This window comes from Moschus berezovskii, chromosome 17 (genome assembly GCF_049115385.1).
Source record: "Moschus berezovskii isolate FMDL1 chromosome 17, NW_MosBer_1.0, whole genome shotgun sequence".
In the NCBI taxonomy this organism is placed as follows: domain Eukaryota; kingdom Metazoa; phylum Chordata; class Mammalia; order Artiodactyla; family Moschidae; genus Moschus; species Moschus berezovskii.
In genome coordinates, this window is record NC_142476.1 from 59,532,434 (window position 1) to 59,557,291 (window position 24,858).

The window sequence follows — 24,858 nt, forward strand, 5'->3', positions numbered from 1 at the left end:
CTAATCAATGCATTCAGTAAAGCTGCAGAATACAATACAAAGAAATTTGTTGCTTTTCTATACACCAATAATGAACTGTCAGAAAGAGAAAGCAAGAAGACAAACTCATTTAAAATTGCATCAAAAAGAATAAAATATCTAGGAATAAACAACCAAAGATGTAAAAGACCTATACTCTGATAAACTATAAAATATTCATGAAAGAATTTGAGAATGATATAAAGAAATAGAAAGATATCTTGTGTTCTTGGATTGGAAGAATGAATATTGTTAAAACGTCCATACCACCCAAAACAATCTATAGATTTAACCCAATTCTTATCAAAATACCAATGGCATTTTTCACAGACCTAAATCAAACAATCCTAAAATTTGGGAGGGATCACAAAAGACCCTGAATAGTCTAAATAATTTTGAAAAAGAAGAAAAAAGCCTGGAGGTATTACACTCCATGATTTAAAACTATGCAAAGCTATGGTAATCAAAACCACATGGTACTGGACAAAATTACAGACACAGAGATCAATGGAACAAAATAGAGAGCTCAAAAATAAACTCATCAACGTCACTAATTATCAGGACAATGCAGATCAAAGCCATAATCAGATATCAATTTATAGCTCTCAAAATGACTACAGGCATACCTCAGAGATATTGTAGGTTTAGTGTTAATCTACAGCAAAGAAGGCAAGAATACACATGGGGAAGAGATAGTATCTTCAAAAAGAATGGTGCCAGGAAAATTGAATAGCTACATATGATAAAACAAATCTAGGTCATATTCTTACACCATATTCAAAGATTGAAATGGATTATATACTTCAATGTAAGGTCTGAAACCATAAAACTCCTAGAAGAAAACATAGTAGCATGCTCTTTGATATCAGTCTTAGCAATATTTTTCTGGATCCTCAGGCAAAGGCAACAAAGCAAAAATACACAAATGAGTAAATTAAACCAAAAAGATTTTGCACAATGAAAGAAACTGTCAACAAAATATAAAGGCAGCCTACTGAATGGGAGAAGTTATTTGCAAATGGTATGTTTGGTGAGAGGTTAATACATTAAAAATTTATATAATGCATTAGCTAAAAAACTAACAAACTGATTAGAAAATGGACAGAGAACTTGAAGAAATATTTTTCCAAAGAAGACATACAGAGGGCCAATTAAATGTCTCCTTTGATACCTTCAGTAGTAGCAGGATGGAGCCTAATCTAGTCTTGGACCAAGCGGAGCTAGACTCATTTGTTCTAGGGGCCAACCCCTACTTCCTCAATTTTAGCTTGCAAAGGGTAGTGCTTGCAGTACAACACCTGTCAGATCTTTGATCTTATGTTGTCTTTGGAATAATCTTTATAGAAAATTCTAGTGATTAAACAGTCCAGGTTACTTGCCACATGGTTTTCCTTTCCACACCAATTTTTATCCTTTCTTTCATGTACAGCTGGGCTCTCATAGAGACCAAAGGATCTCTGTTTTTAATAAGTCCAAGACTTGAAAGGCATTACCTACCAAAATTTTCTAACTCACAGTGCATCACAATACCCTTTGAATGATGTAAAAAGATCAAGTCCTATAACTCTGCAGTTATCCTTGGCAGTACTTGGAGACAGATAAAATAACTGCTGCTTTTAAGAACAAGGAGGTCTCTTCCCACTTCAGCCTAAGCAGGTAACACCAATTACTGCCCAAACCTCTCTCTTCTCACTTAGCTGTTGCATTACTGAATAGCTGATTGCATTTTGAATGCTCTAGGGACGAGAGCTCACAATATAAAGAAACTTTGTGGCAAACCATTTTGTAAAGTGAAGAATTCTTTTGGAAACTGAATATTCATATCTCAATTTTGAATTATTTGAAGAGCTTTTTCTAGATCAACATTTTTTTTCTTAGAAATGGGATATACCTATTTTAAGGCAACTGGCTCTTTATGATACAAGAAGAACAAAGTTTAAAACCTATTAACTAGATTGCCAGATTACTGAGTGGGCTGACTGACTGACTGATTCTTTCATTTATTTATTCATTCTGAAGTATGCACTGAGCATTTCCTTGGATGGGGAACACTTTGCAAGACAGTGAGGTAGGAGGACGAGGAGAGGGAAGATAAAGACCATCAGAACAACATGGTTCTGGGATTTCCCTGGTGTCTAAGACTCCACAGTCCCAACACAGGGGTCCCAGGTTCAATCCCTGGTCAGGGAACTAGATCCTGCCTGCCACAACTAAGACCCAGCACAATCAAATTTATTAATTAAAAAAAAAATAAACATGGTTCCAGCATCCAGGAGCTTACATAACTTGCTGAGAGGCAAGACATTGTATGAAACTATTATCTTACTCGTTGAAGAATCTCTAGAGCCTTATTCAAGGCCAGGCACAAAACTGCCTCTCATTAAACATTTTCTTAAATGATGAATAAATGAGTTCAGAAATCAATGAACCAATAAGAACCAAAGTGCATCATAGAATTAATCAAGGGCTCTGGGAATTCAGGGGCAGACAAGAGACCATTTGGAACTCAGAGTTCTAGTAAGAGATTGTAAAGGACCTGAAGAACACCCTGAAGGATGGGTGGAATTTAGGTTAGAAAAGGAGGAAGGAAACAACATTCAGGCAGCAAAATTCACGGTAGGATTTTGGGGGTTGGATGCAGGAATGTGGAAGGGGAAGAGAGCAAGTGGGTAACCAACCTTCTTGAACTAGGAACCCTGGTTTCCTGAGGAAACAGAAGCAAGTAACTCAGTTACTCAAAACCATTTTCTAAATGTCCTCTTATGACACAAGCTCAAAAGCAGCTGAGAGCAATTGCCCTGGCCACAGAGTAACTCGGCAGTTAGCGAGGCTACCGTCATGCTCCTTGCAAGGGTGGGTCAAAGGAATTCTGAGGAAGCCGGCTGCCTCACACATCTTCCATGCTGTCAGATTACTAGCACCTGGCTTTCCCCAGGGGCCCAACTTCCCCTGGTACAAAGAGTACAGATGCCACACCCTCAAGGAAAGGGGACACCCAGGACTCTGGTGTTAAGCAGTACAATTTCGAAAGTAAATTGTTGCCATGTGTGCACCGGATTATATGCCTCTCCCTTCTATTTCCAAAAAGTACCAGATAAACATCAGAGTCTGGGGACCCTGACGCTAATATCCTGCCTCTGCCCTTCTTTGGACAGATGAATTAAATGATAATTTGCTGTGCTCTGCTGTGCTTAATCGCATCTGACTTTTTGCAGCCCCCATGGGCTGTAGCCCACCAGGCTCCTCTGTCCATAGAATTCCCCAGACAAGAATACTGGAGTGGGTTGCCATGCCTCCTTCAGGGGATCTTCCCAACCCCAGGGATCGAACCCAGGTCTTCCACATTGCAGGCGGATTCTTAAGCACAGGGAAGCCCAAGAATACTGGAGTTGGTAGCCTATCCCTTCTCCAGAGGATCTTCCCGACCCAGGAATCAAATCAGGGTCTCCTGAATTGCAGATGGATCTTTACCAGCTGTCCTACCAGGGAAGCCTGATAACTTGCTAGTTATCATGTATTAATGCTTAAGGTCCACAAGCTGATTAACTTACTAGGTAATTGCTGCTGGATCCTTTTGACATTGTAAACCTTTGATTTAACAAATCTTATTTATAACTCTTTCCTACCATAAAAGTTGGTGTCAGTTTTTACAAACTTTTTCTCAATCTCGGAAAGCACATCTCCAAGAGGAGAGCTTCTCAAATGTTTCCTATCAGGGAAAATGTCCTGAAGCAAATGTGACTTATCCATTCTTAGAGTCTTTTCCTTTAGAATTCTGAAAGAGGGGAGGAGGGATGCAGCCCCTCAACTACCTAAAAGCTAACATCAGAGGATCTATTTCAGCAGTTACCGAGCTTCAATTTTACATTGCCTTGTGTGACTCTGATTCATATCTGACTTCATCTCCTCTACCACATAACAGGAAAGCAAAACCACATACTTTTGTCTAAATGCTTTTCCCAGTACCTGGTACAATGCCACAGGAAGGTAGTTGATCACTAAATGTTTGCTGAGTAAATCAATGAATCAGTGGCACTAGAGGAGAAGGCAGACAGGCTTTGGAATCAGGCAGATCTGGATTTTTGTTGTTTACTGGCTGTGCTTAGTATGTGCATGTGTGTTTAGTCACTCAGTCATGTCTGACTCTTTGAGACCCCAGGGACTATAGCCTTTGTCCATAGGTTTTCCCTGGTAAGCATACTGGAGTGGGGTGTCATTTCCTTCTCTAGGGGATCTTTCTGACCCAGGGATCAAACCTGCATCTCCTGCATTACAAGTGGGTTTTTACCCACTGAGCTATTGGGGAATATATGACCTTAAACATGTAATTTAACATCTTCTACAAATTCAGGATACCAATAAACAGCTCTCAGTACTCTTATGAAGACCAAGTGAAATAACACATGTGAAATGTCTAGTTGATAATAGATGTGAGCTGAGGACTAGTTTTTTTCCATCCCCTTTCTACCAAAGCATGATTGCTCTTTTTCAAAATTACTTCAACTATTTTATTAATATTTCCCCTGCATTTCCAAATAAACTTTAGAAAAAACTTTTGTCTATATCTATTACCAAAAATATTGATGGGAAGTTCAACCAGAGAAATCAAATCAATTTGGGGAGAATTGTCATCTTTACAACATTGAGTCTTCCAATCCAAGAACACAGTGTCTCTCAGGTCTTTGATTTCTTTCATTAGTATTTTGTACTTTTCAGCATATAGAACCTGAACATGTCTTGTTAGATTTATACATAGTATTTTTTCCTTTCTTTTTTTTTTTTTGTGCTATTGTAAATAGTTGCGTTATAAATTCTGTTTGTTTTTTTTACTTAAAGTATATTTATTTTTTATGTGTTGACTTTGTATCTTATGATCTTGTTAAAAACAGCTATCAGTTTAAGACTTTATTTGTAGATTCCTTGAGATTTTCTACAGAGACAATTATGTCATTTGCAAATAGGGACAATTTTCTTTCTTTCCAATCTGCATGCCTTTTATTTCATTTTCTTGCTTTATTGCACTAAGACTTCCAGCAGCATGTTGAGTAGTGAGGTAAGAGTAACATCCTGTTTTGTTCTTGATTTTAAGAAGAAAGCAGCTTTTCACCATTAAGTATGATGTTTGCTGTAGGTTTTTATGGATGTTTCTTATCAGGCTGAGAAAGTTCCTTCAAGACTTGCTAAGAAATACTACCATAAATGGGCAGAATTTATCAGGCTTTTGACTGCTATTATATTTTATAAAATTTTGGTATGATCCATAATATACAATACCAGAAAGTTGCCAAAATAAATCCTGAAGTCAGCATGTTGAATATGTTGAATATTAACTTTGAGGAAGCTTCTTGTAATGTGCATCTCATATACATTTACCTTAGTTCACCTCCTGAACATCAGCATGATAAAAAATTCTATTACTAAATTTTAACTCCTAGGCCCTAGGGGTCTATCCATAGTGATTTAGGTACCAAAATTAATTGTTGAAAGTGACTAAAATCCTCCTAAGAAAGAGCCATGAAGATGCCCAAACCTTGACTCACTTCTAGGAATGTATCCTAAGAAATTAATTCAACTGTATCAAACATATAAAAACTCAGCATGACCAAAATGTCCAACATTAGGGAGCTGGATTTCATAAATTATAGCACATTCAATTGTTCAAAGAATATTTGTTAAATGTCTACCAAGGGTCAGTTATCATCTTTGGTCCTAGAGATACAGCTGTGAACACAACATTCAAAGCTCTCTTTCCAATGGGGAAGACAGACACAAACAAGATACCTAAGTAAACATACAGTATGGCAGATGGTGATGAGTGTTTTGGAGAAAAATCAAGCATAGAACATGGATGAGGAGTCCAGGGAGTGAAGAGGATATTGTTTTAAATAGAGCAATAGGTGAGCCTCACTAAACAACACAAAAGAACATTAAATATTAGAATTAAGAATATTCTGTAGCAGTGTAGAAAATTTTAATATATTGTATTAATTTTAACATACTATAGTTAAATGAAAACCAAAAAAATATGAAACAGAATGCCTGCTATGTTTTCAAGTTTTTAAGTATATATGCTGTTTATGTTGTTGTTCAGTTGCTAAGTCATGCCCAACTTTTTTGCGACCCCATGGACTGCAGCATGCCAGGCTTCCCTGTCCTTCGCTATCTCCTGGAGTTTGCTCAAACTCATGTCCATTCAGTTGGTGACGCCACTTAATCATCTCATCCTCTGTCACCCCTTTCTCCTCCTGCCTTCAGTCTTTCCCAGGATCAGGGTTTTTTCCAATGAGTCATCTCTTCGAGTCAGGTGGCCAAAGTACTGGAGCTTCAGTTTCAGCATGAGTCCTTCCAAAGAATAGTCAGGGTTGAGTTCCTTTAGGATTGACTGGTTGGATCTCCTTGCTGTCCAAGGGACTCTCAAGAGTCTTTTCCAGCACCACAGTTCAAAGCATCAATTCTTTGGCACTCAGCCTTCTTTATGATCCAACTCTCACATTCATACATGACTACTGGAAAATCCATAGCTCTAACTATGGTTTTTAGCTTAACCTTTGTTGGCAAAGTGATGTTTCTGCTTTTTAATACACTGTCTAGGTTTGTCATGGCTTTCCTTCCAAGGAGCAAACATTTTTTAATTTCATGGCTGCAGTCACCATCCACAGTGATTTTGGAGCCCAAGAAAATAATATTCACATTTTTTGTTGGTCAGTCACTAAGTCGTGTCTGACTCTTTTGTGATCCCATGGATTATAGCGCACCAGGCTCCTCTGTCCATAGAGTGTTCCAAGCAAAAATAGTGGAATGGGTTGTCATTTCCTCCTCCAGGCAATCTTCCCAATGCAAGGATACAGCCTGCATCTCCTGCTTGCAGGGACACTCTTTACCACTGAGCCACCCGGGAAGTCCCACATAAAACATATAAATGTATATATAGGTGCATACATGAAATATAAAAATTTTAAATAGTTGTTTATGGGTGGTTTTAAATTATTTTATAGCATTATTCAGTCTGAGCATATTGTATTTTAGTTTTTTTTTTTAAAGAAAAAAGCTTAAGGTTTTGTAGAATTAACGTGAGTTTGAATGAAAGGTAGGATGACAGTATAGACCGAACTCATATTTGTTCTGGAAGAATTTTACTAAGGGCACATCTGAAGGAGAATCTTCTAATAAGGTAACTAAGAAATGATACATTTTAAAGGTGATAAAAGATATGTTGTTCGTGGTGCCTGTAACAACAGCTGTGCAGTGTTGGCTGTGAGTTTGTAAATGATGGCAAGTTTAACATATGTTCATACCTAAGTCACATTCTGATTTGGTGGGTGACTCTTATTTTTTAAGATTAACTAAAATAAAATGCACTGACATATCTATTGCAAGCCACATTTTCCTATGTGTTCAAGAGATGATAGCTAATCACACAAAATGTGATTTGGCGCCCTATATGCATGGTAGAGGCATTCTCTAAAGATGTAGAATGTCAAGGTCACCCTCCCAGACAAGGTCTTCTAATTATTCTGAAAGCTTAGGCTTAGACTCAAAGTGATTTATTAATGTATTCCTCTGAAAGGGTTTCTACCACATAGCCAAGTCACAGGCACCCAGGACTGATGTTCCTGTGGTGCTGATTCAGAATTTCTAGGCACTGAGCAATCACTCCATCATCAATGGCACACTTGGTGTTGTCTTGGTTAGGAGCACAAATGTCCTAAATATCTTGCATTCTTCTCCGGCATGTCACTTCTAGTGAACTGAAATCCCAGCAGTGATGTTTTCTGAGTTTAAGAGAGAGCTCAATTGTGTTTGCTCAGATTCTCTCTTTCATTCTTTCTGCCTTCTTTTTTCTTTTTTTAAATAAGCACACCAGTGCTGAACGTAAAACACACTTTGTAATGAACAGATTCTGTTGAATAGCCAAACTGTTCTATGATGATCTTGTTTGAAACTTTTCAAGTTGCTTGAAAAACACAGAGGTGAAGTAAAGCATCCAGCTGACCTGTGGACAGAAGTCAACAAGTTACACAAGGAAAAGAGGGAGGTATCACACTTTTTCCCCAGTTCTTTCTCCCTCCTGGTTACCGCTTCTTTTGTATTATCCCAGTTTTGTTTTGGCTGATGGTCAGGGTGCCCCGTGGTTGTTTTGATAAAGCACAGTCGTTAAGACAACTGTTTCTGGAGCTAGAGGAGTCTAACCATGGATCCTCAGAAGTTACTTTACTTCTCAGAATTTCAGTTTTCTTGTCAGTAAAGTGCAGTGATAAACACTTAATAGGATTCCGTTCCGTTCCGTTGAGTCGCTCAGTCGTCTCCGACTCTTTGCGACCTCGTGGACTGTAGCCTACCAGGCTTCTCCGTCCATGGGATTCTCCAGGCAAGAGTACTGGAGTGGGTTACCATTTCCTTCTCCAGGGGATCTTCCCGACCCAGGGATCGAACCCGGGTCTCCCGCATTGGAGGCAGACGCTTTAACCTCTGAGCCACCAGGGAAGCCCAATAGGATCACTGGAAGGCTGACAGGAGTTAATACGTGTTGGTGGTGGTGGCAGTTAGTTGCTAAGTCATGTCTGACTCTTTTGTGACCCCATGGACTATAGCCCGCCAAGCCCCTCTGTCCATGCAATTTCCCAGGCAAGAATATTGGAGTGGGCTGCCATTTCCTTCTCCAGGGGGTCTTCCCAGCCCAGAGAGTGAACCCGTATCTTCTGCATTGGCAGGCAGATTCTTTACTACTGAGCCACCAGGAAAGTCCTTAATATGTGTTACTGTACATATAATATATGCTCATAAATAGAAACTCATATAGTGTCCTTTCTATAATGTGATTTTTAGGTTAGAAAACACACATGCATCATTGTCTCACATAACTCTCCAGAAACATATCATAATCATCAACGTACTTATCTGGTGCCTGAGTCTGTTCAACTGCTGTAACAAGCTTCAGAGGCTGAGTGGTTTGTAAACAATAGAAGTTTCTTTTTCACATTTCTGGAGGCTGAAGTCAAAGATTGGGGTGCCAGCATGGTAAGATTCGGATGAGACCCTCTTCCAGGTTGTAGGCTGCAGACTTCTTGTATTCTCATATGGCAGAAAGAAAGCCAGGGAATACTCTGAGGTCTCCTTCATAAGAGCACTAGTTCCATTCATGAGGGCTCCATGCCCATGAGATAATTACCTCCCAAAGGCTCACCCTCCAAATACCATCACAGTGGGATTAGGATTTCAATATATGACTTTCAGGGAGGCCACAACCACTCACACACATTTCCACTCTAGCGAGGCAAAGACTGACCACAAGTCACATGGGTCTCAGTACAATGTTCTTCTGCTACCCCATGTTAATGCAAGTTGGAAGCCCAGCTGTCTTTGTATATGCATAATATATACACCTTGTACAAAATTCACAAGGTACACCAAAGGTAAAGTGTAAAAAATTAAGGCTTTCTCCCACCTCCGTCCCCCCAGGCACTCAGTGTCCTCCCCATTGTAGACTCTTTCTCAAGTGAATACTTAGATGCAGTGGTTTTCTATGGCAAGTCCTCTCCAGTACATAAGCAGATGCAAAATGAAATTTTAGACTAGAAACATTATATATTATATGTTTAAACTGGAGCCAGAATATGAAACAGAAAGAGTTCAATGTAGATAATGAGATGGTTACAAAATCATTGGAAGTGTTGGAAGGGTAGGCTCTGGGGAAGGCTTCCAGGAAGCTTCTAGAACATCTTAACAAAACTGACCATCATGAAAGCAGCTACCTGTGCCCTGATCAGGAAGTTGCTTCCAGACAGCTGAGTTCAAGAACCTGGTCCCAAAGCTAACAGCACTGCCACTCCAGCTGCCTCTCTGCCCTCAAGAAGCTGGTGTTTGAACACTAAACATAGCATTCAGCATTGCTTCAACATGATCACCTCTTACACCCTCAAAGCTGGAGACTGGACACTGGCATTCTGCTGCAGAAAGAAACATCACATTGTCTTAACCAGTTTTGCCAGTGGAAAAAGGCAAAGAAGCAGAAATCAGCCCCTGTCTCATTTTCATCTTCCAAATCTCATTCAATTAAATCTGATTCGAGGATCCTAACTCATATCCAGAATTCTAGTTAGGAGGCCGTGTGGAAGACGCAGTGCTTAGCCTGCAAGCAGGTGCAGTAGGAAGATACCTCAAGAAGAGTGAGAAAGGAGGCTACATCCCCAACTCACACAGTACTTTTTACTGTTAAAGAAAAGCATGCCTCTGTGTATTGGCTTATGCTTTCCATTTCTTTTTGCTTCTTTTATAGTTTATTTGCTGGGGCTTGGGCTCAGTGGTAATCTGCCTGCCAATGCAGAAGACACAGGTTTGGTCCCTGATCTGGAAAGATCCCACGTGCTGCATGGCAACCAAGCCCAAGTGCCAGAACTACTGAGCCTGTGGTCTAGAGTCTAGAAGTCACAACTATTGAGCCCATGTGCTGCAACTAATGAAGCTCGACCATCCAAGAGTCCGTGCTCAACAAGAGAAGCCACCACAATGAGAAGCCCGCACAGTGCAATGAAGAGTAGCCCCTGCTCACCACAGCTGAAGAAAGCCAGAAATAAATAGATAAATAAATAAATTTTTTAAAAAAGAGTCTATTTCCTTCCCTAAATAGTCTAGCAGAAGCTATGAATAGTCCTTCTGCTTTCAAGACAGACTGTGTAGTACTAGGCAGTCATGCCTGGGAAACGTGTATAAACTTGCAATAAGACTTCACTTTAATTTTTTTTTCAGAATCTTATCCATCATGACTGCCATCCGGCTACGAGAATTTATTGACCGCCGCCCAGCAATCCCACCCAGGTAATGGTCTTCCAAATGCAGACACCTCCAGAGCTGCAGTGCAGAAGACAGACTCCTGGGAGACTAGAATTATTTGCCCTGCCGCTTGCTCCCTGATTTAGAGATGACTGCTGCCAGAGGTTCTACTGAAGTTTCTTTGGGTTTCGAAAAAGTTGCTTTAAAAAAAAAAAAAATCCTACATTTATGGCAGCATCCAAGCAAACTGGCAACTCCAAATTTTAGTATTTAGTTATTTTCCACAATGTTTAGTCATCAAAGATATGTCCTTTTGCTTCCAGAAATCACTGAAGGAGGAAGGGAAGGATGCTTTGTTCTTAAAAAGATGTTCTTTCTCTAAAAAAGTCTTATTTTAAAGAAAGTATAGTGCCTGTCCTTCCCTCCCTGAAATGCACATGAGGAGGAAGCAGGGTGGAGAGAAAGGGGTGGGTTCCAGGTTTACTTGATTTCTGCCTCCCCACATGCCCTTGGCTTTCCGTGTGTGTATTTGAGATTTTTGCCCACCACTGTTGGGCCTGTTTAATTGTGGTCTCATCTCCTGGGGAAAATGGAGACAATCCTCCATTGGCTGCTGCCTCCTGGAGCTAAATAGAACCAAGTCAGAATCACTGGACCTGACTTAAGGCAGCCCATGGGGAGCTGGAGGGTTGGGGTGAAACACAGAGCAGAAGGTACTGGGCCGCTGATGTCCTCAGGCAGGGCTGCATTCAGCTCTCTTGGGCTCATCCATCAGAGAGTCACACTGTGCCTGCACTAGACTGGGGCCCCCACTCACCACCTGAGTGCTCCCTGTGGGGCAAGTCTTCTGTGTGCCTTTCCTGCCTTGCCACAGTGTCCCAGTCCATCAGCAGGTTCCTCAATTCTGCCTCTAGGGTGTATCTCCATCGGAGTGTTTTTCTTCACTTCCACTGCCACAACCTCGTCCAGACCACCATTGCCTCTCCCCTGTTCACCTCCAACAATGGCCACTCTGGTCCTCCTCCAATCCATTCTCCAGAGAGAACCCCATAAAACATAAATGGGATCACAGCCTTCCATTGCATAAAACTGTGCAATCTGGGACCTCTCTGTGGTCCAGTGGTTGAGAACTCACCTTCCAATGCCACGGACATAGATTTTATCCCTGGTCAGAGAACTAGGATCCCATATGTTGGGGGGCAACTAAGTCTGAACTCCACAACTAGGGATCCTGTGTGTTGCAATGAAGACCCAGCAAAGTCAAAAAAAAAAAAAAAACAACCCTGCAATTATTGCATTTTGCATGAAGCCTCAACACTTGCCAGGGCCTGCAAAAGCCCTACATAAACAGACCCTGCTGATCTCTCCAGCCTCCTCTTAGCTCTAGCCCCGTGATCTTTCTTCTGTTCCTTCAGCAGGCCCGCACTCTTTCATGTCTCAGGGTTTTGGGACATGTTCCTTTTCCCCGCATCACTGCCTTCTCAACTCTCTGCTACTCTTCTTACTGGGTTCAACCAGCCCCCTTCACTCAGCATGTCTCCACTGTTATCAGCAGCTCAGTGAGCAGAAGATGGTACCATCCTGGCTGGGGGAGGTCTCCTCCTTCCACCTACCTTCCCACCTCTGTTAGTTCTCTTTCTCACACCTTTTTTGGTTTCCTGTATGACTCCGATCATAACCTTCATTTATTCTCGTTTCTCTATTTCCCGTCTAGATCACCCACTGGAATAATAGTTAACACTTATACAGCCTGAATATGTGGCAGGCACTGTTCTAAGTGTATATTAACTCATTTAATCTTCACAGTGAATGGGAGGGAACTGAGGCAAGGAGTGGTTAAGTGACTGTCCTGAAATTCCACAGTAGTGAGCTAGCAGGAATAGGATTTGAACCCACTAGTCTGGAGCCAACATCTGCGCTCTTGGTCACTGCCCGTGACATCTCCGGGTCAGCCCCCAGGGCGGGGCTTGTTTCATAGGCCACTCTGCCCCACAGACCGCCACACTTGGTAGGACCTCTGTGCGCCTTTGTTGGAAAACTTAAAATGAATGAATCAAAGAGAAAAACTCATTCTAGTATGTGTTTGAGGTTTGGCCTCCTGGTGATTGACAGTATCCACAGAAGGTCTGCCCTCTGCTGCTCCTCTCTGTAAGCATTCACCCAATTAATTCATCCTTAAATGCCTAACCCTTGGGCTATAGTAGGGAAAACTGAATTGCAAACCAGTAGGGGCACCTCATAAAGTTAAATATTAAGTGATTCACAAGTAGTAGTGACAACACAAAATTCTCGTAAAAGAATTACATTAGATACAAATTATCTTAGCCTTGCCACTCAGGGGCAGGGCTGAGTATTGTGTTGACTTGTGGGGCTTAAGATGCTCCTGGAAAGATCACTTAGGTTGGATTAAACTCACTGTGGTGTGCAAAAGACAAAGAATTTGTGTTGGTCTTAAATGAACTTTAAAAACATCAACTGAAGCGATCTCTGAGACATCAAGGGGCAGCTGGGAAGGTCAGATCATCCTGCCTTGAATGATAGACAGCAACACCTATGGGATACTTCAGTCACCAAGGGCGTTCACACAGGTCTTGTTGACTCTCATGTAGTCATTAATGGAGATAGCATCACCCCCACTTTATTTATTTTTATAATTTTTTAAAATTTCATTTATCTATTTATTTATTATTGGCTGTGCTGCGGAGTTGTTGCTATGCAGGCTTTTCTCTAGTTGTGGCAAGTGGGGGCTACTTGCGAGTTGTGGTGTCAGACTTCTCATTACCATGGCTTGTTTTGTTGCAGAGCATGGGCTCTAGGGCACGAGGGCTGCAGTAGTTGTGGTTCCTGGGCTCTAGAGCACAGGCTCGCTAGTTGTAGCACGCTTAGCTGCTCGGCAGCATGTGGGATCTTTCCAGATCAGGAACCACACCTGCGCTTCCTGCATTGACAGGTAGATTCTTTACGACTGAGCCACCAGGGAAGCCCTCCCCACCTCATTTTATTGATGAGGAAACTGAGGCTCCCTCTTCCTTGAGGAGATCTGTGAAGCCAGTAGAGTCTGGGGAATGAAAGCATGAGGATGTGGGAATGGTGGTCTCCCATCTTCTGTACTTATCAGCTCCTGCCCTTGGTAAGAGACTTATTCCCCCTGAGCCTTTGTTTCCTGCCTGGTGCAGCACTTACCCCCACCCTATATGATTAGGCTGAGGAGGGTTTTCCTTACCTGATTGTGAACTCTTAGGTGGAAAGACAGTGTTTCTCATCACTGTAGCCCTGGCATCTAGCACACTTCAGAGCCTGCAATAAGCACTTGTTTTACTGAACTGAAAGCAGCCTCCAGTTACACTGCTGAGTCTATTTCTCTTCCTATTGCTTTGGTACAGGACATCCACTTCCTGTCTGCCCACAGTGAATCACAGAGTTCACACAAAAGTAACGCTGAACTCTTCTGAAGAAGAGGTCATCACAAAAACACAGAGATGACTCTGGGTGTGATACGGAGTTCAGAGAACTGGGTTTGACTCATGCCTCTGGCATTTATCAGCTGGGTATTATTTAGAAAGCCCACTTAACCTCTGTGAGCCTTGGTCTCCTTTTCTGTAACAGGGTGTTAACAATGTTTACCTAGCAACATGACTGTGAGAGTTCGATGAGATCATCTCTGCGAAGCTTTGTAATGATGAGGCCCAGCACAGACACGGGGCTGCACCATCACAGTGGCCCAGACTACCTCAGGCCCCAGAGGGATCCTCCCCTTTGGGTGTTGAGTTTTGCCTGTGGAGAAGCACAGATCCTGCTCTGGTTACATTCACCCTCCCGGGGAACGGGTTTGCTCTTGTCTAGACTGAATGTGTTACCTCAAAGAGCCAAGCCGTCAGGGACTGGTAAATACTGTGCCTGGACTCCTACTCCCACCCAGGGAGGAGAAAAGGCCTTTCTACAGCTGACTCAAGAATCTTACAAGCCAAGTCAATAAAGTGGGTCTGAGCAGAGTCCAGGGCAGGGCTCCCAGACCAGGTCTGGAGGCCAGCCCTGCTTTCCTACTCATTAATCGATTTTTTCCTCACACCCAGCCCCTCCTTGGGAGAGGACAGGTACTGTGCAGCCTCTGGGAGGATTGACTGCCAGGCCAGGCCAGGCATTATCTCTTAGGAGATAAAAATTCTCTTCCAAACTGCTGACATGTTACCCCATTCATCTAGAGCTTTCTCCTCTCTGAGGTGAAGACCACATGGGGGAACTTGGAAAGTCTACCCAAGGAGTTGGAAGAAAAGCATACCACACCTTCATTCCTCAAACCTCTCCACAACCCCACCCAGTCTTGCCTCTAACACTCACCTGCTTACACTCTTTCCTACTCTCTCCACCTCAAAAACTACCCAGAGAGGGACTTCCCTGAGGGCCTGGTTAGGACTCTCTGCTTCCACTGCAGGGGCTGCAGGTGAGATCCCTGGTCAGGGTACTAAGATCCCACATGCCACGTGTTGCAGCCAAAATAAAACAAATTAAAAAAATAAAAAAGCTACCCAGGGAGACTAACTAGGGACTTGGGGTGGGCACGTTACCTAGTGCTGGTGAGGGGCTTCTCCAGTCTCAGATGGCTTGTACAGACCATTTCTAGGAGCAGTGCTTAGGCTGCTCACCTGGACTCATGCCAGGGAAACACAAGCTAGTGCAAATGGTATAGCAACCGTGAGAAATCAGTGTTGTTCTGGAACTCCAGCTGGATGCTTGACAGAGCATCCAGTGAGATAATCTTCCCAAGGTGGGGCTTGGAGACTGGCCAGGCACCTAAGAAAGGTGTGTCTCCCACTCCTGTGCCCTCAGGAATGTCATTTGTTCCCTATTATTGTGCCAGTTCCTCTTTCTCCTTATGACCTAATCCCTTGCTCTTATTTACTGTTCACAGCTCAGTCATATTATCCCAGCCACTGGGCAGGCCCAGACAGACTGCGGTGTTTCTGAAAATCAGAGTTCCCTGAGGCCCTGTTTCCATAGACAGGCAGACCCACCCTGCTGACAGCACTTGCCTTTTGCATCAGCTACCACCCTTATGGCAGAAAGTGCAGAGGAACTGAAAAGCCTCTTGATGAAAGTGAAAGAGGAGAGTGAAAAAGTTGGCTTGAAGCTCAACATTCAGAAAACTAAGATCACGGCACCTGGTCCCATTACTTCATGGGAAATAGATGGGGAAACAGTGGAAACAGTGTCAGACTTTATTTTGAGGGGCTCCAAGATCACTGCAGATAGAGATTGCAGCCATGAAATTAAAAGACGCTTACTCCTTGGAAGGAAAGTTATGACCAACCTAGATAGCATATCAAAATGCAGAGAAATTACTATGCCAACCAAGGTCCGTCTAGTCAAGGCTATGGTTTTTCCCGTGGTCATGTATGGATGTGAGAGTTGGACTGTGAAGAAAGCTGAGCGCCTAAGAATTGATGCTTTTGAACTGTGGTGTTGGAGAAGACTCTTGAGAGTCCCTTGGACTGCAAGGAGATCCAACCAGTCCATCCTAAAGGAGATCAGTCCTGGGTGTTCATTGGAAGGACTGATGCTGAAGCTGAAACTTCAATACTTTGGCCACCTGATGAGAAGAGCTGACTCATTGGAAAAGACTCTGATGCTGGGAGGGATTGAGGGCAGGAGAAGAAGGGGAAGACAGAGAATGAGATGGCTGGATGGCATCACCGACTCGATGGACGTGAGTTTGAGTGAACACCAGGAGCTGGTGATGGACAGGGAGGCCTGACGTGCTGTGATTCATGGGGTCACAAAGAGTCGGTCATGACTGAGCAACTGAACTGAGACAGCAAATTCCCCACTGGCCCTCACACATTCCACCCTGATCACAACTCTGTCTGAGAGTTGGGTTCTTTCATTCCCTCTCCTGGAATCTCTTCCCTCTCCTACTGACTTGCTCAACCCCTAGACAGCCCTCCCTCTTTTGTGCCCCACTGACCCTTTATTCAGATCATGATTTCAGCACATAAAGAGCATGATGAGAACAAGGACTGCCTTTGAGTCAGCTTTGTATCTGCAGAACCTAGTAGTGTGCAGGGCACATTGTTGTCATTATTCAGTCACCTGGTCATGTCCGACTCTTTGCAACCCCATGGACTGCAGTATGCCAGGCCTCTCTGTCCCTCACCATCTCCCGAAGTTTGTCCAAGTTCATGTCCACTGCACGGTGATGCCATCCAGCCATCTCATCCTCTGACGCCCTCTTCTCCTTCTGCCCTCAATCTTTCCCAGCATCAGGGACTTTTCCAATGTGTCAGTTGTTTGCATCAGATGACCAAAATACTGGAGCTTCAGCTTTAGCATCAGTCCTTCCAACGAGCATTCAGGGTTGATTTCCCTTAAGACTGACTGGTTCGATCTCCTTGCAGTCCAAGGGACTCTCAAGAGTCTTCTCCAGCACTGCAGTTCCAAGGCATCAATTCTTTGGTGCTCTGCCTTCTTTACCGTCCTGCTCTTACAACCATCCGTAACCACTGGGAAGACCATACCTTGACTATATGGACCTTTGTTGGCAGAGTTATGTATCTGCTTTTCAACACAGTGTCTAGGTTTGTCATAGCTTTCCTCCCAAGAAGCAATCATCTTCTGATTTCATGGCTGCAGTCACCATCCACAGTGATTTTATAGCCCAAGAAGAGGGTATCTGTCACTACTTTCACCTGTATTTGCCATGAAGTAATGGGGCTAAGGGTAGGACATGACTGAGCAACTTCACTTTCACTTTTCACTTTCATGCATTGGAGAAGGAAATGTCAACCCACTCCAGTGTTCTTGCCTGGAGAATCCCAGGGACGGCGGAGTCTGGTGGTCTGTCGTCTATGGGGTTGCACAGAGTCGGACACGACTGAAGTGACTTAGCAGCAGCAGCAGCAGCAGCAATGGGGCCGGATGCCATGATCTTAGTTTGTTTTTTTTTTAATATTTAGTTTTAAGCCAGTGCTTTCACTCTCCTCCTTCACCGTCATCAAGAGGCTCTTTAATTTATCTTTGCTTTCTACCATTGGAGTGGTATCATCCACATATCTGAGGTTGCTGATGTTTCTCCTGCCTATCTTGATTCCAGCTTGTAACTCATCCAGGCCAGCATTTTTCATGATGTGCTCAGCATATAGGTTAAACAAACAGGGTGACAGCAGACAGCCTTGTCATACTCCTTTCTCAATATTGAACTAATCATTTGTTCCATACAGGGTTCTAACTCTTACTTCTTGACCCGCATACAGGTTTCTCAGGAGACAGGTAAGATGGTCTGGTATTTCCATCACCTCAAGAGCTTTCCAGAGTTCATAACTATCCACACAGTCAAAGGTTTTGGCATAGTTGATGAAACAACTATGTTTTTCTGGAATTCGATAGCTTTCTCTATGATTCAGCAAATGTTGGCAATTTGATCTCTGGTTTCTCTTTCTTTTCTAAGCCCAGCTTGGATATCAGGAAGTTGTTGGTTCACATAATGCTGAAGCCTAGAATGCAAGATTTTAAGCGTGACCTTACTAGCATGGGAGATGAGTGCAATTGTGTGATGGTTAGCACATTCTTTAGTACCATCGTTCTTGGAAACTGGGTTGAAGATTGACCTTTTCCAGTCCTGTGGCCACTACTGGGTCTTCCAGATTTGCTGACATATTGAATGCAACACCTTGATGGCATCATCCTTTAGAGTTTTGAATAGTTCTATTAGAATTCCATCATATCCACTAGATTTATTAACACTAGTACTTCCTAAGGCCCACTTGACTTTACTCTCCCAACAGCCTGGCTATGGGTGACTGACCACACCATTGTGGTAATCCGGTTCATTAAGCTCTTTTTTTGTACAGTTCTTCCATGTATTCTTTCCATCTCTTCTTGATCTCTTCAGCATCTACTAGGTCTCTGCCGTTTCTGGGCGAAATGTTCCCTTGATATCTCCAATTTTCCTGAAGAGATCTCTAGTCTTTCCCCTTTTGCTGTTTTCTTCTTGTTTTATGCACTGTTCATTGAAGAAAGCCTTCTTGTCTCTCTGTGCTGTTCTTTGGAAATCTGCGTTTAGTTGGATATACCTTTCCCTTTCTCCCTTGCTTTTTGCTTCTCTTCTTTCTTCAGCTATTTGTAAAGCCTCCTCAGATAACCACTTTGCCTTCTTGCTTTTCTTTTTCTTTGGGATGGTTGTGTTCGCTGTAGGATACATTATGCATAATTAATAAATTCTGGTCAAACTGGAGGCATAGCTTAAGTTTCCATTCATCATTCAACACATACTTGATGAGCTTCTTCATGCAAAACTATGTACTACCTTCTACTCACTCTTCTTGAATTCTTATGGCACCTACTGAGTAAGAACCTATGGAAGGTCCCCAAAGACCCCACATACCACAAACTCTACAGTCATCATCTCAAGAAGGGTCACTTTCCTGCATTCTGTTTCCTGGTGAGTGGCAGCCTGTTTCCCAATGTCTGAAGCCTTGTCTTGATATTCTCCTTTTTCATCCTCAACCTTCTCTCCTAGCAGTCATCTTAGCAGTCATCCTAGCAGGCCTTTCTGCTCCCCAAGTGAACTTTCCACCACAGAGTTCAAAGCTTCCCTATGTCCCACATACATGGGATATGATTACCTCCTGATCAATCTTTGTACTTCTAATCAGATTGTCTTCAGATTTGTTTTCCACATTGCCACCAGCAGAATCTCTTTTCAACAAAATTTGCATTCATCATGGATTTTCTTTAAAATCCTACAAAGATTCCCTATTACCTATATCAATGGTTCTCAGTTTTTCAAATGACACACTCCCGTGGTTTATAATAAATATTTTGTAATGTCCCTGATACTCTCCTGAAATAAAATCTGTAAATAACATAATACAACTACATATAATTTTAAGGTGTCAGTATAATGCTGTTGGGCTTCTTTGGTGGCTCAATGGTGAAGAATCCACTTGCCAATGCAGGAGACATGGATTTGATCCCTGGGTTGGGAAGATCCTCTGGAGGAGAAAATGGGAACCCATTCCAATATTCTTGCCTGGGAAATCCCATGGACAGAGGAGCCTGGTGAGCTAGAGTCCATGGGGTCAAGGAAGAGTTGGATACAACTTAGTGACTAAACAACAACAACATAATGCTATAACTATCATCTAAAAGAAAAGTAATTAATTATAAAGAAGATGTATTTCAAAATGTAAGATCTGGACACCATGAGCCCTCGGCTCCTCCCGACACTGCTGTGTCTCGGCTGTATACACCCAGCCCCTCTCACGCCCCAGAAGATTTCCCCCTACTCTCCAGCTTACTCACTTACACTTGTGCTTCTAAACATCCTCACAGCCCAACCCACCGAGGCAAGGCTGGCGCCCCTCCTCCAGGCTTATAAGTATCTTGTGCTTTGACCTTCACAGTGCTTCTTCATTTTTAGCCCCTACATATTTAATTATTAGAGTTTCTTTTTAAACACTGTGAAAGTTCATAAAAATATCAAAAGTAGAAAAAATTGTATAAAGAATCTCCATTTATCCATTTCCATCTTTCAGTAATTATCAAGATTTGCCCCACTGGCCTTATGTATTCTCTTATTTTTTTCTTGATATTTTGAAACTATTACCTGACAAGTCAAATATTTCTTTATGAATCCTGAAAAATGGATAACAAAAACACTCCTATCAAGAGATTCCAAGGGTTTTAGAACCTGTGTGCCAGGAACTGAGGATAGAGACTGAATATATTTTTTTCCTATACCACAGCTGGTTTTCCTCTGTAAAGAGCTAACCATACTAATTCCTTTTCTTTCACTCTCCATCCTGTCCCCACTAGTATATTCATTGTTCACCAAGGAAAGGATCTCCGTGGTTATTACCCTGGGCAGCTGGCAAGAGTCCATTATGATTATAGTGTGAAGAGATCTCCCAGGTAAGACACTTTCCTAAATCTTAATGTACTAAAGTTAGACTAATAAATGAAAAACTGGGAATCACAATTTGCAATGATAATAATAACAATAATAATTATTATTCAATGGATGGAAAAATTTGGAAGGAAATACAGCAAACTGTTGACACAGGTTTTTCATGAATAGTGAGATTATTGATATTTGTATTTCATTTTTTATCTTTTTCTCTATTTTCCAGATTTTCTATGATGAACATATACTACTTTTATAATTAGCAATAAATATAAAATTATTTAAATCATCAAAGGAATGTAAGAAATACCATTGGTTTAACATATTGACTAAATCAAATAACTTAATCTTCCTGACACTCATTTTCCTTCTCAATAAAATCGCAAATCTGGCCTAACCAGTTTCTGCCTTTCTGCAGTGATTCTAAGAGAAAGGGGAAAAAAGCAGGCACTTCAATGCTACTATCTAGTTTTGGGAGGCTGTTCAGTTCAGTTCAGTTCAGTCGCTCAGTAGTGTCCGACTCTTTGCAACCCCATGAACCACAGCACGCCAGGCCTCCCTGTCCATCACCAACTCCCAGAGTCTACCCAAACTCACGTCCATTGAGTCGGTGATACCATCTAACCATCTCATCCTCCGTCGTCCCCTTCTCCTCCTGCCTTCAATCTTTCCCAACATCAGGGTCTTTTCAAATGAGTCAGCTCTTCGCATCAGGTGGCCAAAGTATTGGAGTTTCAGCTTCAACATCAGTTCTTCCAATGAACACCCAGGACTGATTTCCTTTAGGGTGGACTGGTTGGATCTCCTTGTGGTCCAAGGGACTCCCAAGAGTCTTCTCCAACACTGCAGTTCAAAAGCATCAATTCTTCTGCGCTCAGCTTTCTTTATAGTCCAACTTTCACCTCCATACATGACCACTGGAAAAACCATAGCCTTGACTAGACGGACCTTTGATGACAAAGTAATGTTTCTGCTTTTTAACATGCTATCTAGGTTGGTCATAACTTTCCTTCCAAGGAGTAAGTGTCTTTTAATTTCATGGCTGCAATCAGCATCTGCAGTAATTTTGGAGCCCCAAAAAATAAAGTCTGGCACTGTTTCCACTGTTTCCCCGTCTATTTCGCATGAAGTGATGGGACCGGATGCCACGATCTTCGTTTTCTGAATGTTGAGCTTTAAGTCAACTTTTTCACTCTCCTCTTTCACTTTCATCAAGAGGCTCTTTAGTTCTTCTTCACTTTCTGCCATAAGGGTGGTGTCATCTGCATATCTGAGGTTATTGATATTTCTCCTGGCAATCTTGATTCCAGCTTGTGCTTCCTCCAGTCCAGCGTCCCTCACGTTGTACTCTGCATATAAGTTACATAAGCAGGGTGACAATATACAACCTTGATGTACGCTTTTCCTATTTGGAACCAGTCTGTTGTTCCATGTTCAGTTCTAACTGACCGGCATATAGGTTTCTCAAGAGGCAGGTCAGGTAGTCTGGTATTCCCATCTCCTGAAGAATTTTCCACAGTTTATTGTGATCCTCACAAAGGCTTTGGCATAGCCAATAAAGCAGAAATAGATGTTTTTCTGGAGGTCTCTTGCTTTTTCGATGATCCAGTTACAAACATCAATTTGAGTAACTTATGAAATGTTTGATCTTAGGCAGTTTTCATCCATTCTGAATATCAATAGGCTTACCTGTTAAATAAAATAATTGATGTAAAATTCCAGAACATAGTAAGCACTCAAAATACGATTGCTATTATTTTGAGTTCATCATCATAGTATATTTTAGAAACTTCTTTTCTTCTCTTAACTTTGATATGGTCAACTCCTGATTATTCTTCAAGTAAAGAAAAGGGAGCCATCGCAACGACAAAGTAGCACACAGGCTAAAATTAATAGATGATCAAACTGGAAGTAGCTTTAGCTTTTAAAATTCTTATTCAATTTGATAAATAAGATGTAGCCAGAGAAATGACATGTCTTGCCTGACATGTAGCTGGTTAGTATAAAAGCTGGGTTGTGAAATGATCCACACTTTCTGATTCCCAGTTCAAGTTTCTTTGTTCTAACTCAAATACATTCTTATATCAAAATCTTGTTAGGAGCATGATCTCTGCCAGAGGATAAACAAGGAAGGAAACAACTGAAACCCTCTTCCAGAAGTCAGCTCCACAGGGCACTCTCCACGTGTGTTCTGTGGACTCTGACCATTCCCTCGGCTCCATTATCTGCCCCTCCTCCTACCACAAGACACTCAGGCAAAGTGAACCTTGACTCTGACAAGACTTGAGCCTGGGTTTGTTTTGGAATTAAAACTCACATGAATACAGGCTTTTCTAAAGTTCTAATAGACACATTCAGGTGAAAGTGATGGACAGTGGCCATGGTGGGTTTGGTCTTCTCCACTGGGCTAGAAGAAGCATAAGCTGGAATCAAGATTGCCATGAGAAATGTCAATAACCTCAGATATGCAGATGACACCATCCTTATGGCAGAAAGTGAAGAGGAACTAAAAAGCCACTTGATAAAAGTGAAAGAGAGTGAAAAAGTTGGCTTAAAACTCAACATTCAGAAAACTAAGATCATGGCATCTGGTCCCATCACTTCATGGAAAATAGATGGGGAAACAGTGGAAACAGTGTCAGACTTTATTTTTGGGGGCTCCAAAATCACTGCAGATGCTGATTGCAGCCATGAAATTAAGAGACGCTTACTCCTTGGAAGGAAAGTTATGACCAATCTAGACAGCATATGAAAAAGTAGAGCCATTACTTTGCACAAAGGTCCGTCTAGTCAAGGCTATGGTTTTTCCCATGGTCATGTATGGATGTGAGAGTTGGACTGTGAAGAAAGCTGAGCACCGAAGAATTGATGCTTTTGAACTGTGGTGTTGGAGAAGACTCTTGAGAGTCCCTTGGACTGCAAGGAGATCCAACCAGTCCATCCTAAAGGTGATCAGTCCTGGGTATTCATTGGAAGGACTGATGCTAAAGCTGAAACTCCAATACTTTGGCCACCTCATGCAAAGAGTTAACTCACTGGAAAAGACCCTGATGCTGGGAGGGATTGGGGGCAGGAGGAGACAGGGATGACAGAGGATAAGATGGCTGGATGGCATCACTGACTCAATGGACGTGAGTTTGAGTGAACTCCAGGAGTTGGTGATGGACAGGGAGGCCTGGAGTGCTGGGGTTCATGAGGTAGCAAAGAGTTGGACTCGACTGAGAGACTGAACTGAACTGAACTGAAGATTAGTCTTAGGGGAAAAATCTAGTCAATGTTTTGTCAACCAATGATTTTATTAAACTTCTGGTTAAGAATAAGGAAAAGACAAGCAAAAACAAAACAAATAAACAAGACAGGAAATCATGCAATGATTCGGACCAGGCCTAATTTCTTTATACTCATAATTTAAACAGACAGATGCCTATGGCTGACCTTCCCCAAATATATTCTCCCACCAATGTGATGTTTTCAGAATTAGAGTCCCCCTTTTGAGTAAAAGTCTTGTCTCTAGAACACCATCAGTATTCTTGAAAACAGAGATGATTCTGGTTCCATAAAAACATCCAGGGCAAAGTCAGAACAGGCTGCCAGTCTAGCAAGGGTGGGTGTAGGAGCAATTACCAGGATCCGGTTCGGGAGCCATCCATAGCTGTCAATGGCACAGAAGTGACCAGATGACAGTAACAGGCAGAACACAAACTCATAAGAGACTGACCCATTCATCACAAAGCAAATGTTTTGCTTGACAGCAGGAGACACGCTTTCATAGGAAAAGAAGTGCTCCCACCCACCATGTAAGGTACCCACTTTTTGGACCAAGAACCTTTTAAGCACAAAACAGAAGCAAGGAGAGGTGGGAAGGAATTCTTGGTGCTTCTCCACACCTGTCCTCAACAGAACATCTCGCCCATCCAGCATCACTCCACTGTCCAGTACCACACACACAGTCAGAGTCTTGCTCTTTCTTATCCTGAACTTCAGGTGGAGGCATCCCATTTCTACTAACAAACTCTTCTCTTTAAAGAAGGCACATCAGAATCAAGTTTTACCCAAGTATATAAACATAATGCATTATGATTAAATAGTGTCAGTCACCCATATCAGTGTGATTATTGACGGTTATACAATCAAGTTAAGACGACATCCTACTCAAAATGATTGGATTAGGA

General features: G+C 42.2%; 1 protein-coding gene across 1 annotated transcript in view; it reads left to right on the top strand.

Moving 5' to 3' along the window:
• The window catches only part of SPMIP3 (sperm microtubule inner protein 3), a 48,513-nt gene that overhangs the window by 8,788 nt on the left and 14,867 nt on the right, over positions 1–24,858 (top strand). Inside the window, exons 2-3 of the mRNA XM_055418840.2 lie at positions 10,765–10,833; positions 20,599–20,694. Of these exons, the coding sequence (XP_055274815.1) occupies positions 10,778–10,833; positions 20,599–20,694 (152 nt within the window). The 5' untranslated portion in view covers positions 10,765–10,777. The remainder of the gene's footprint in view (positions 1–10,764; positions 10,834–20,598; positions 20,695–24,858) is intronic.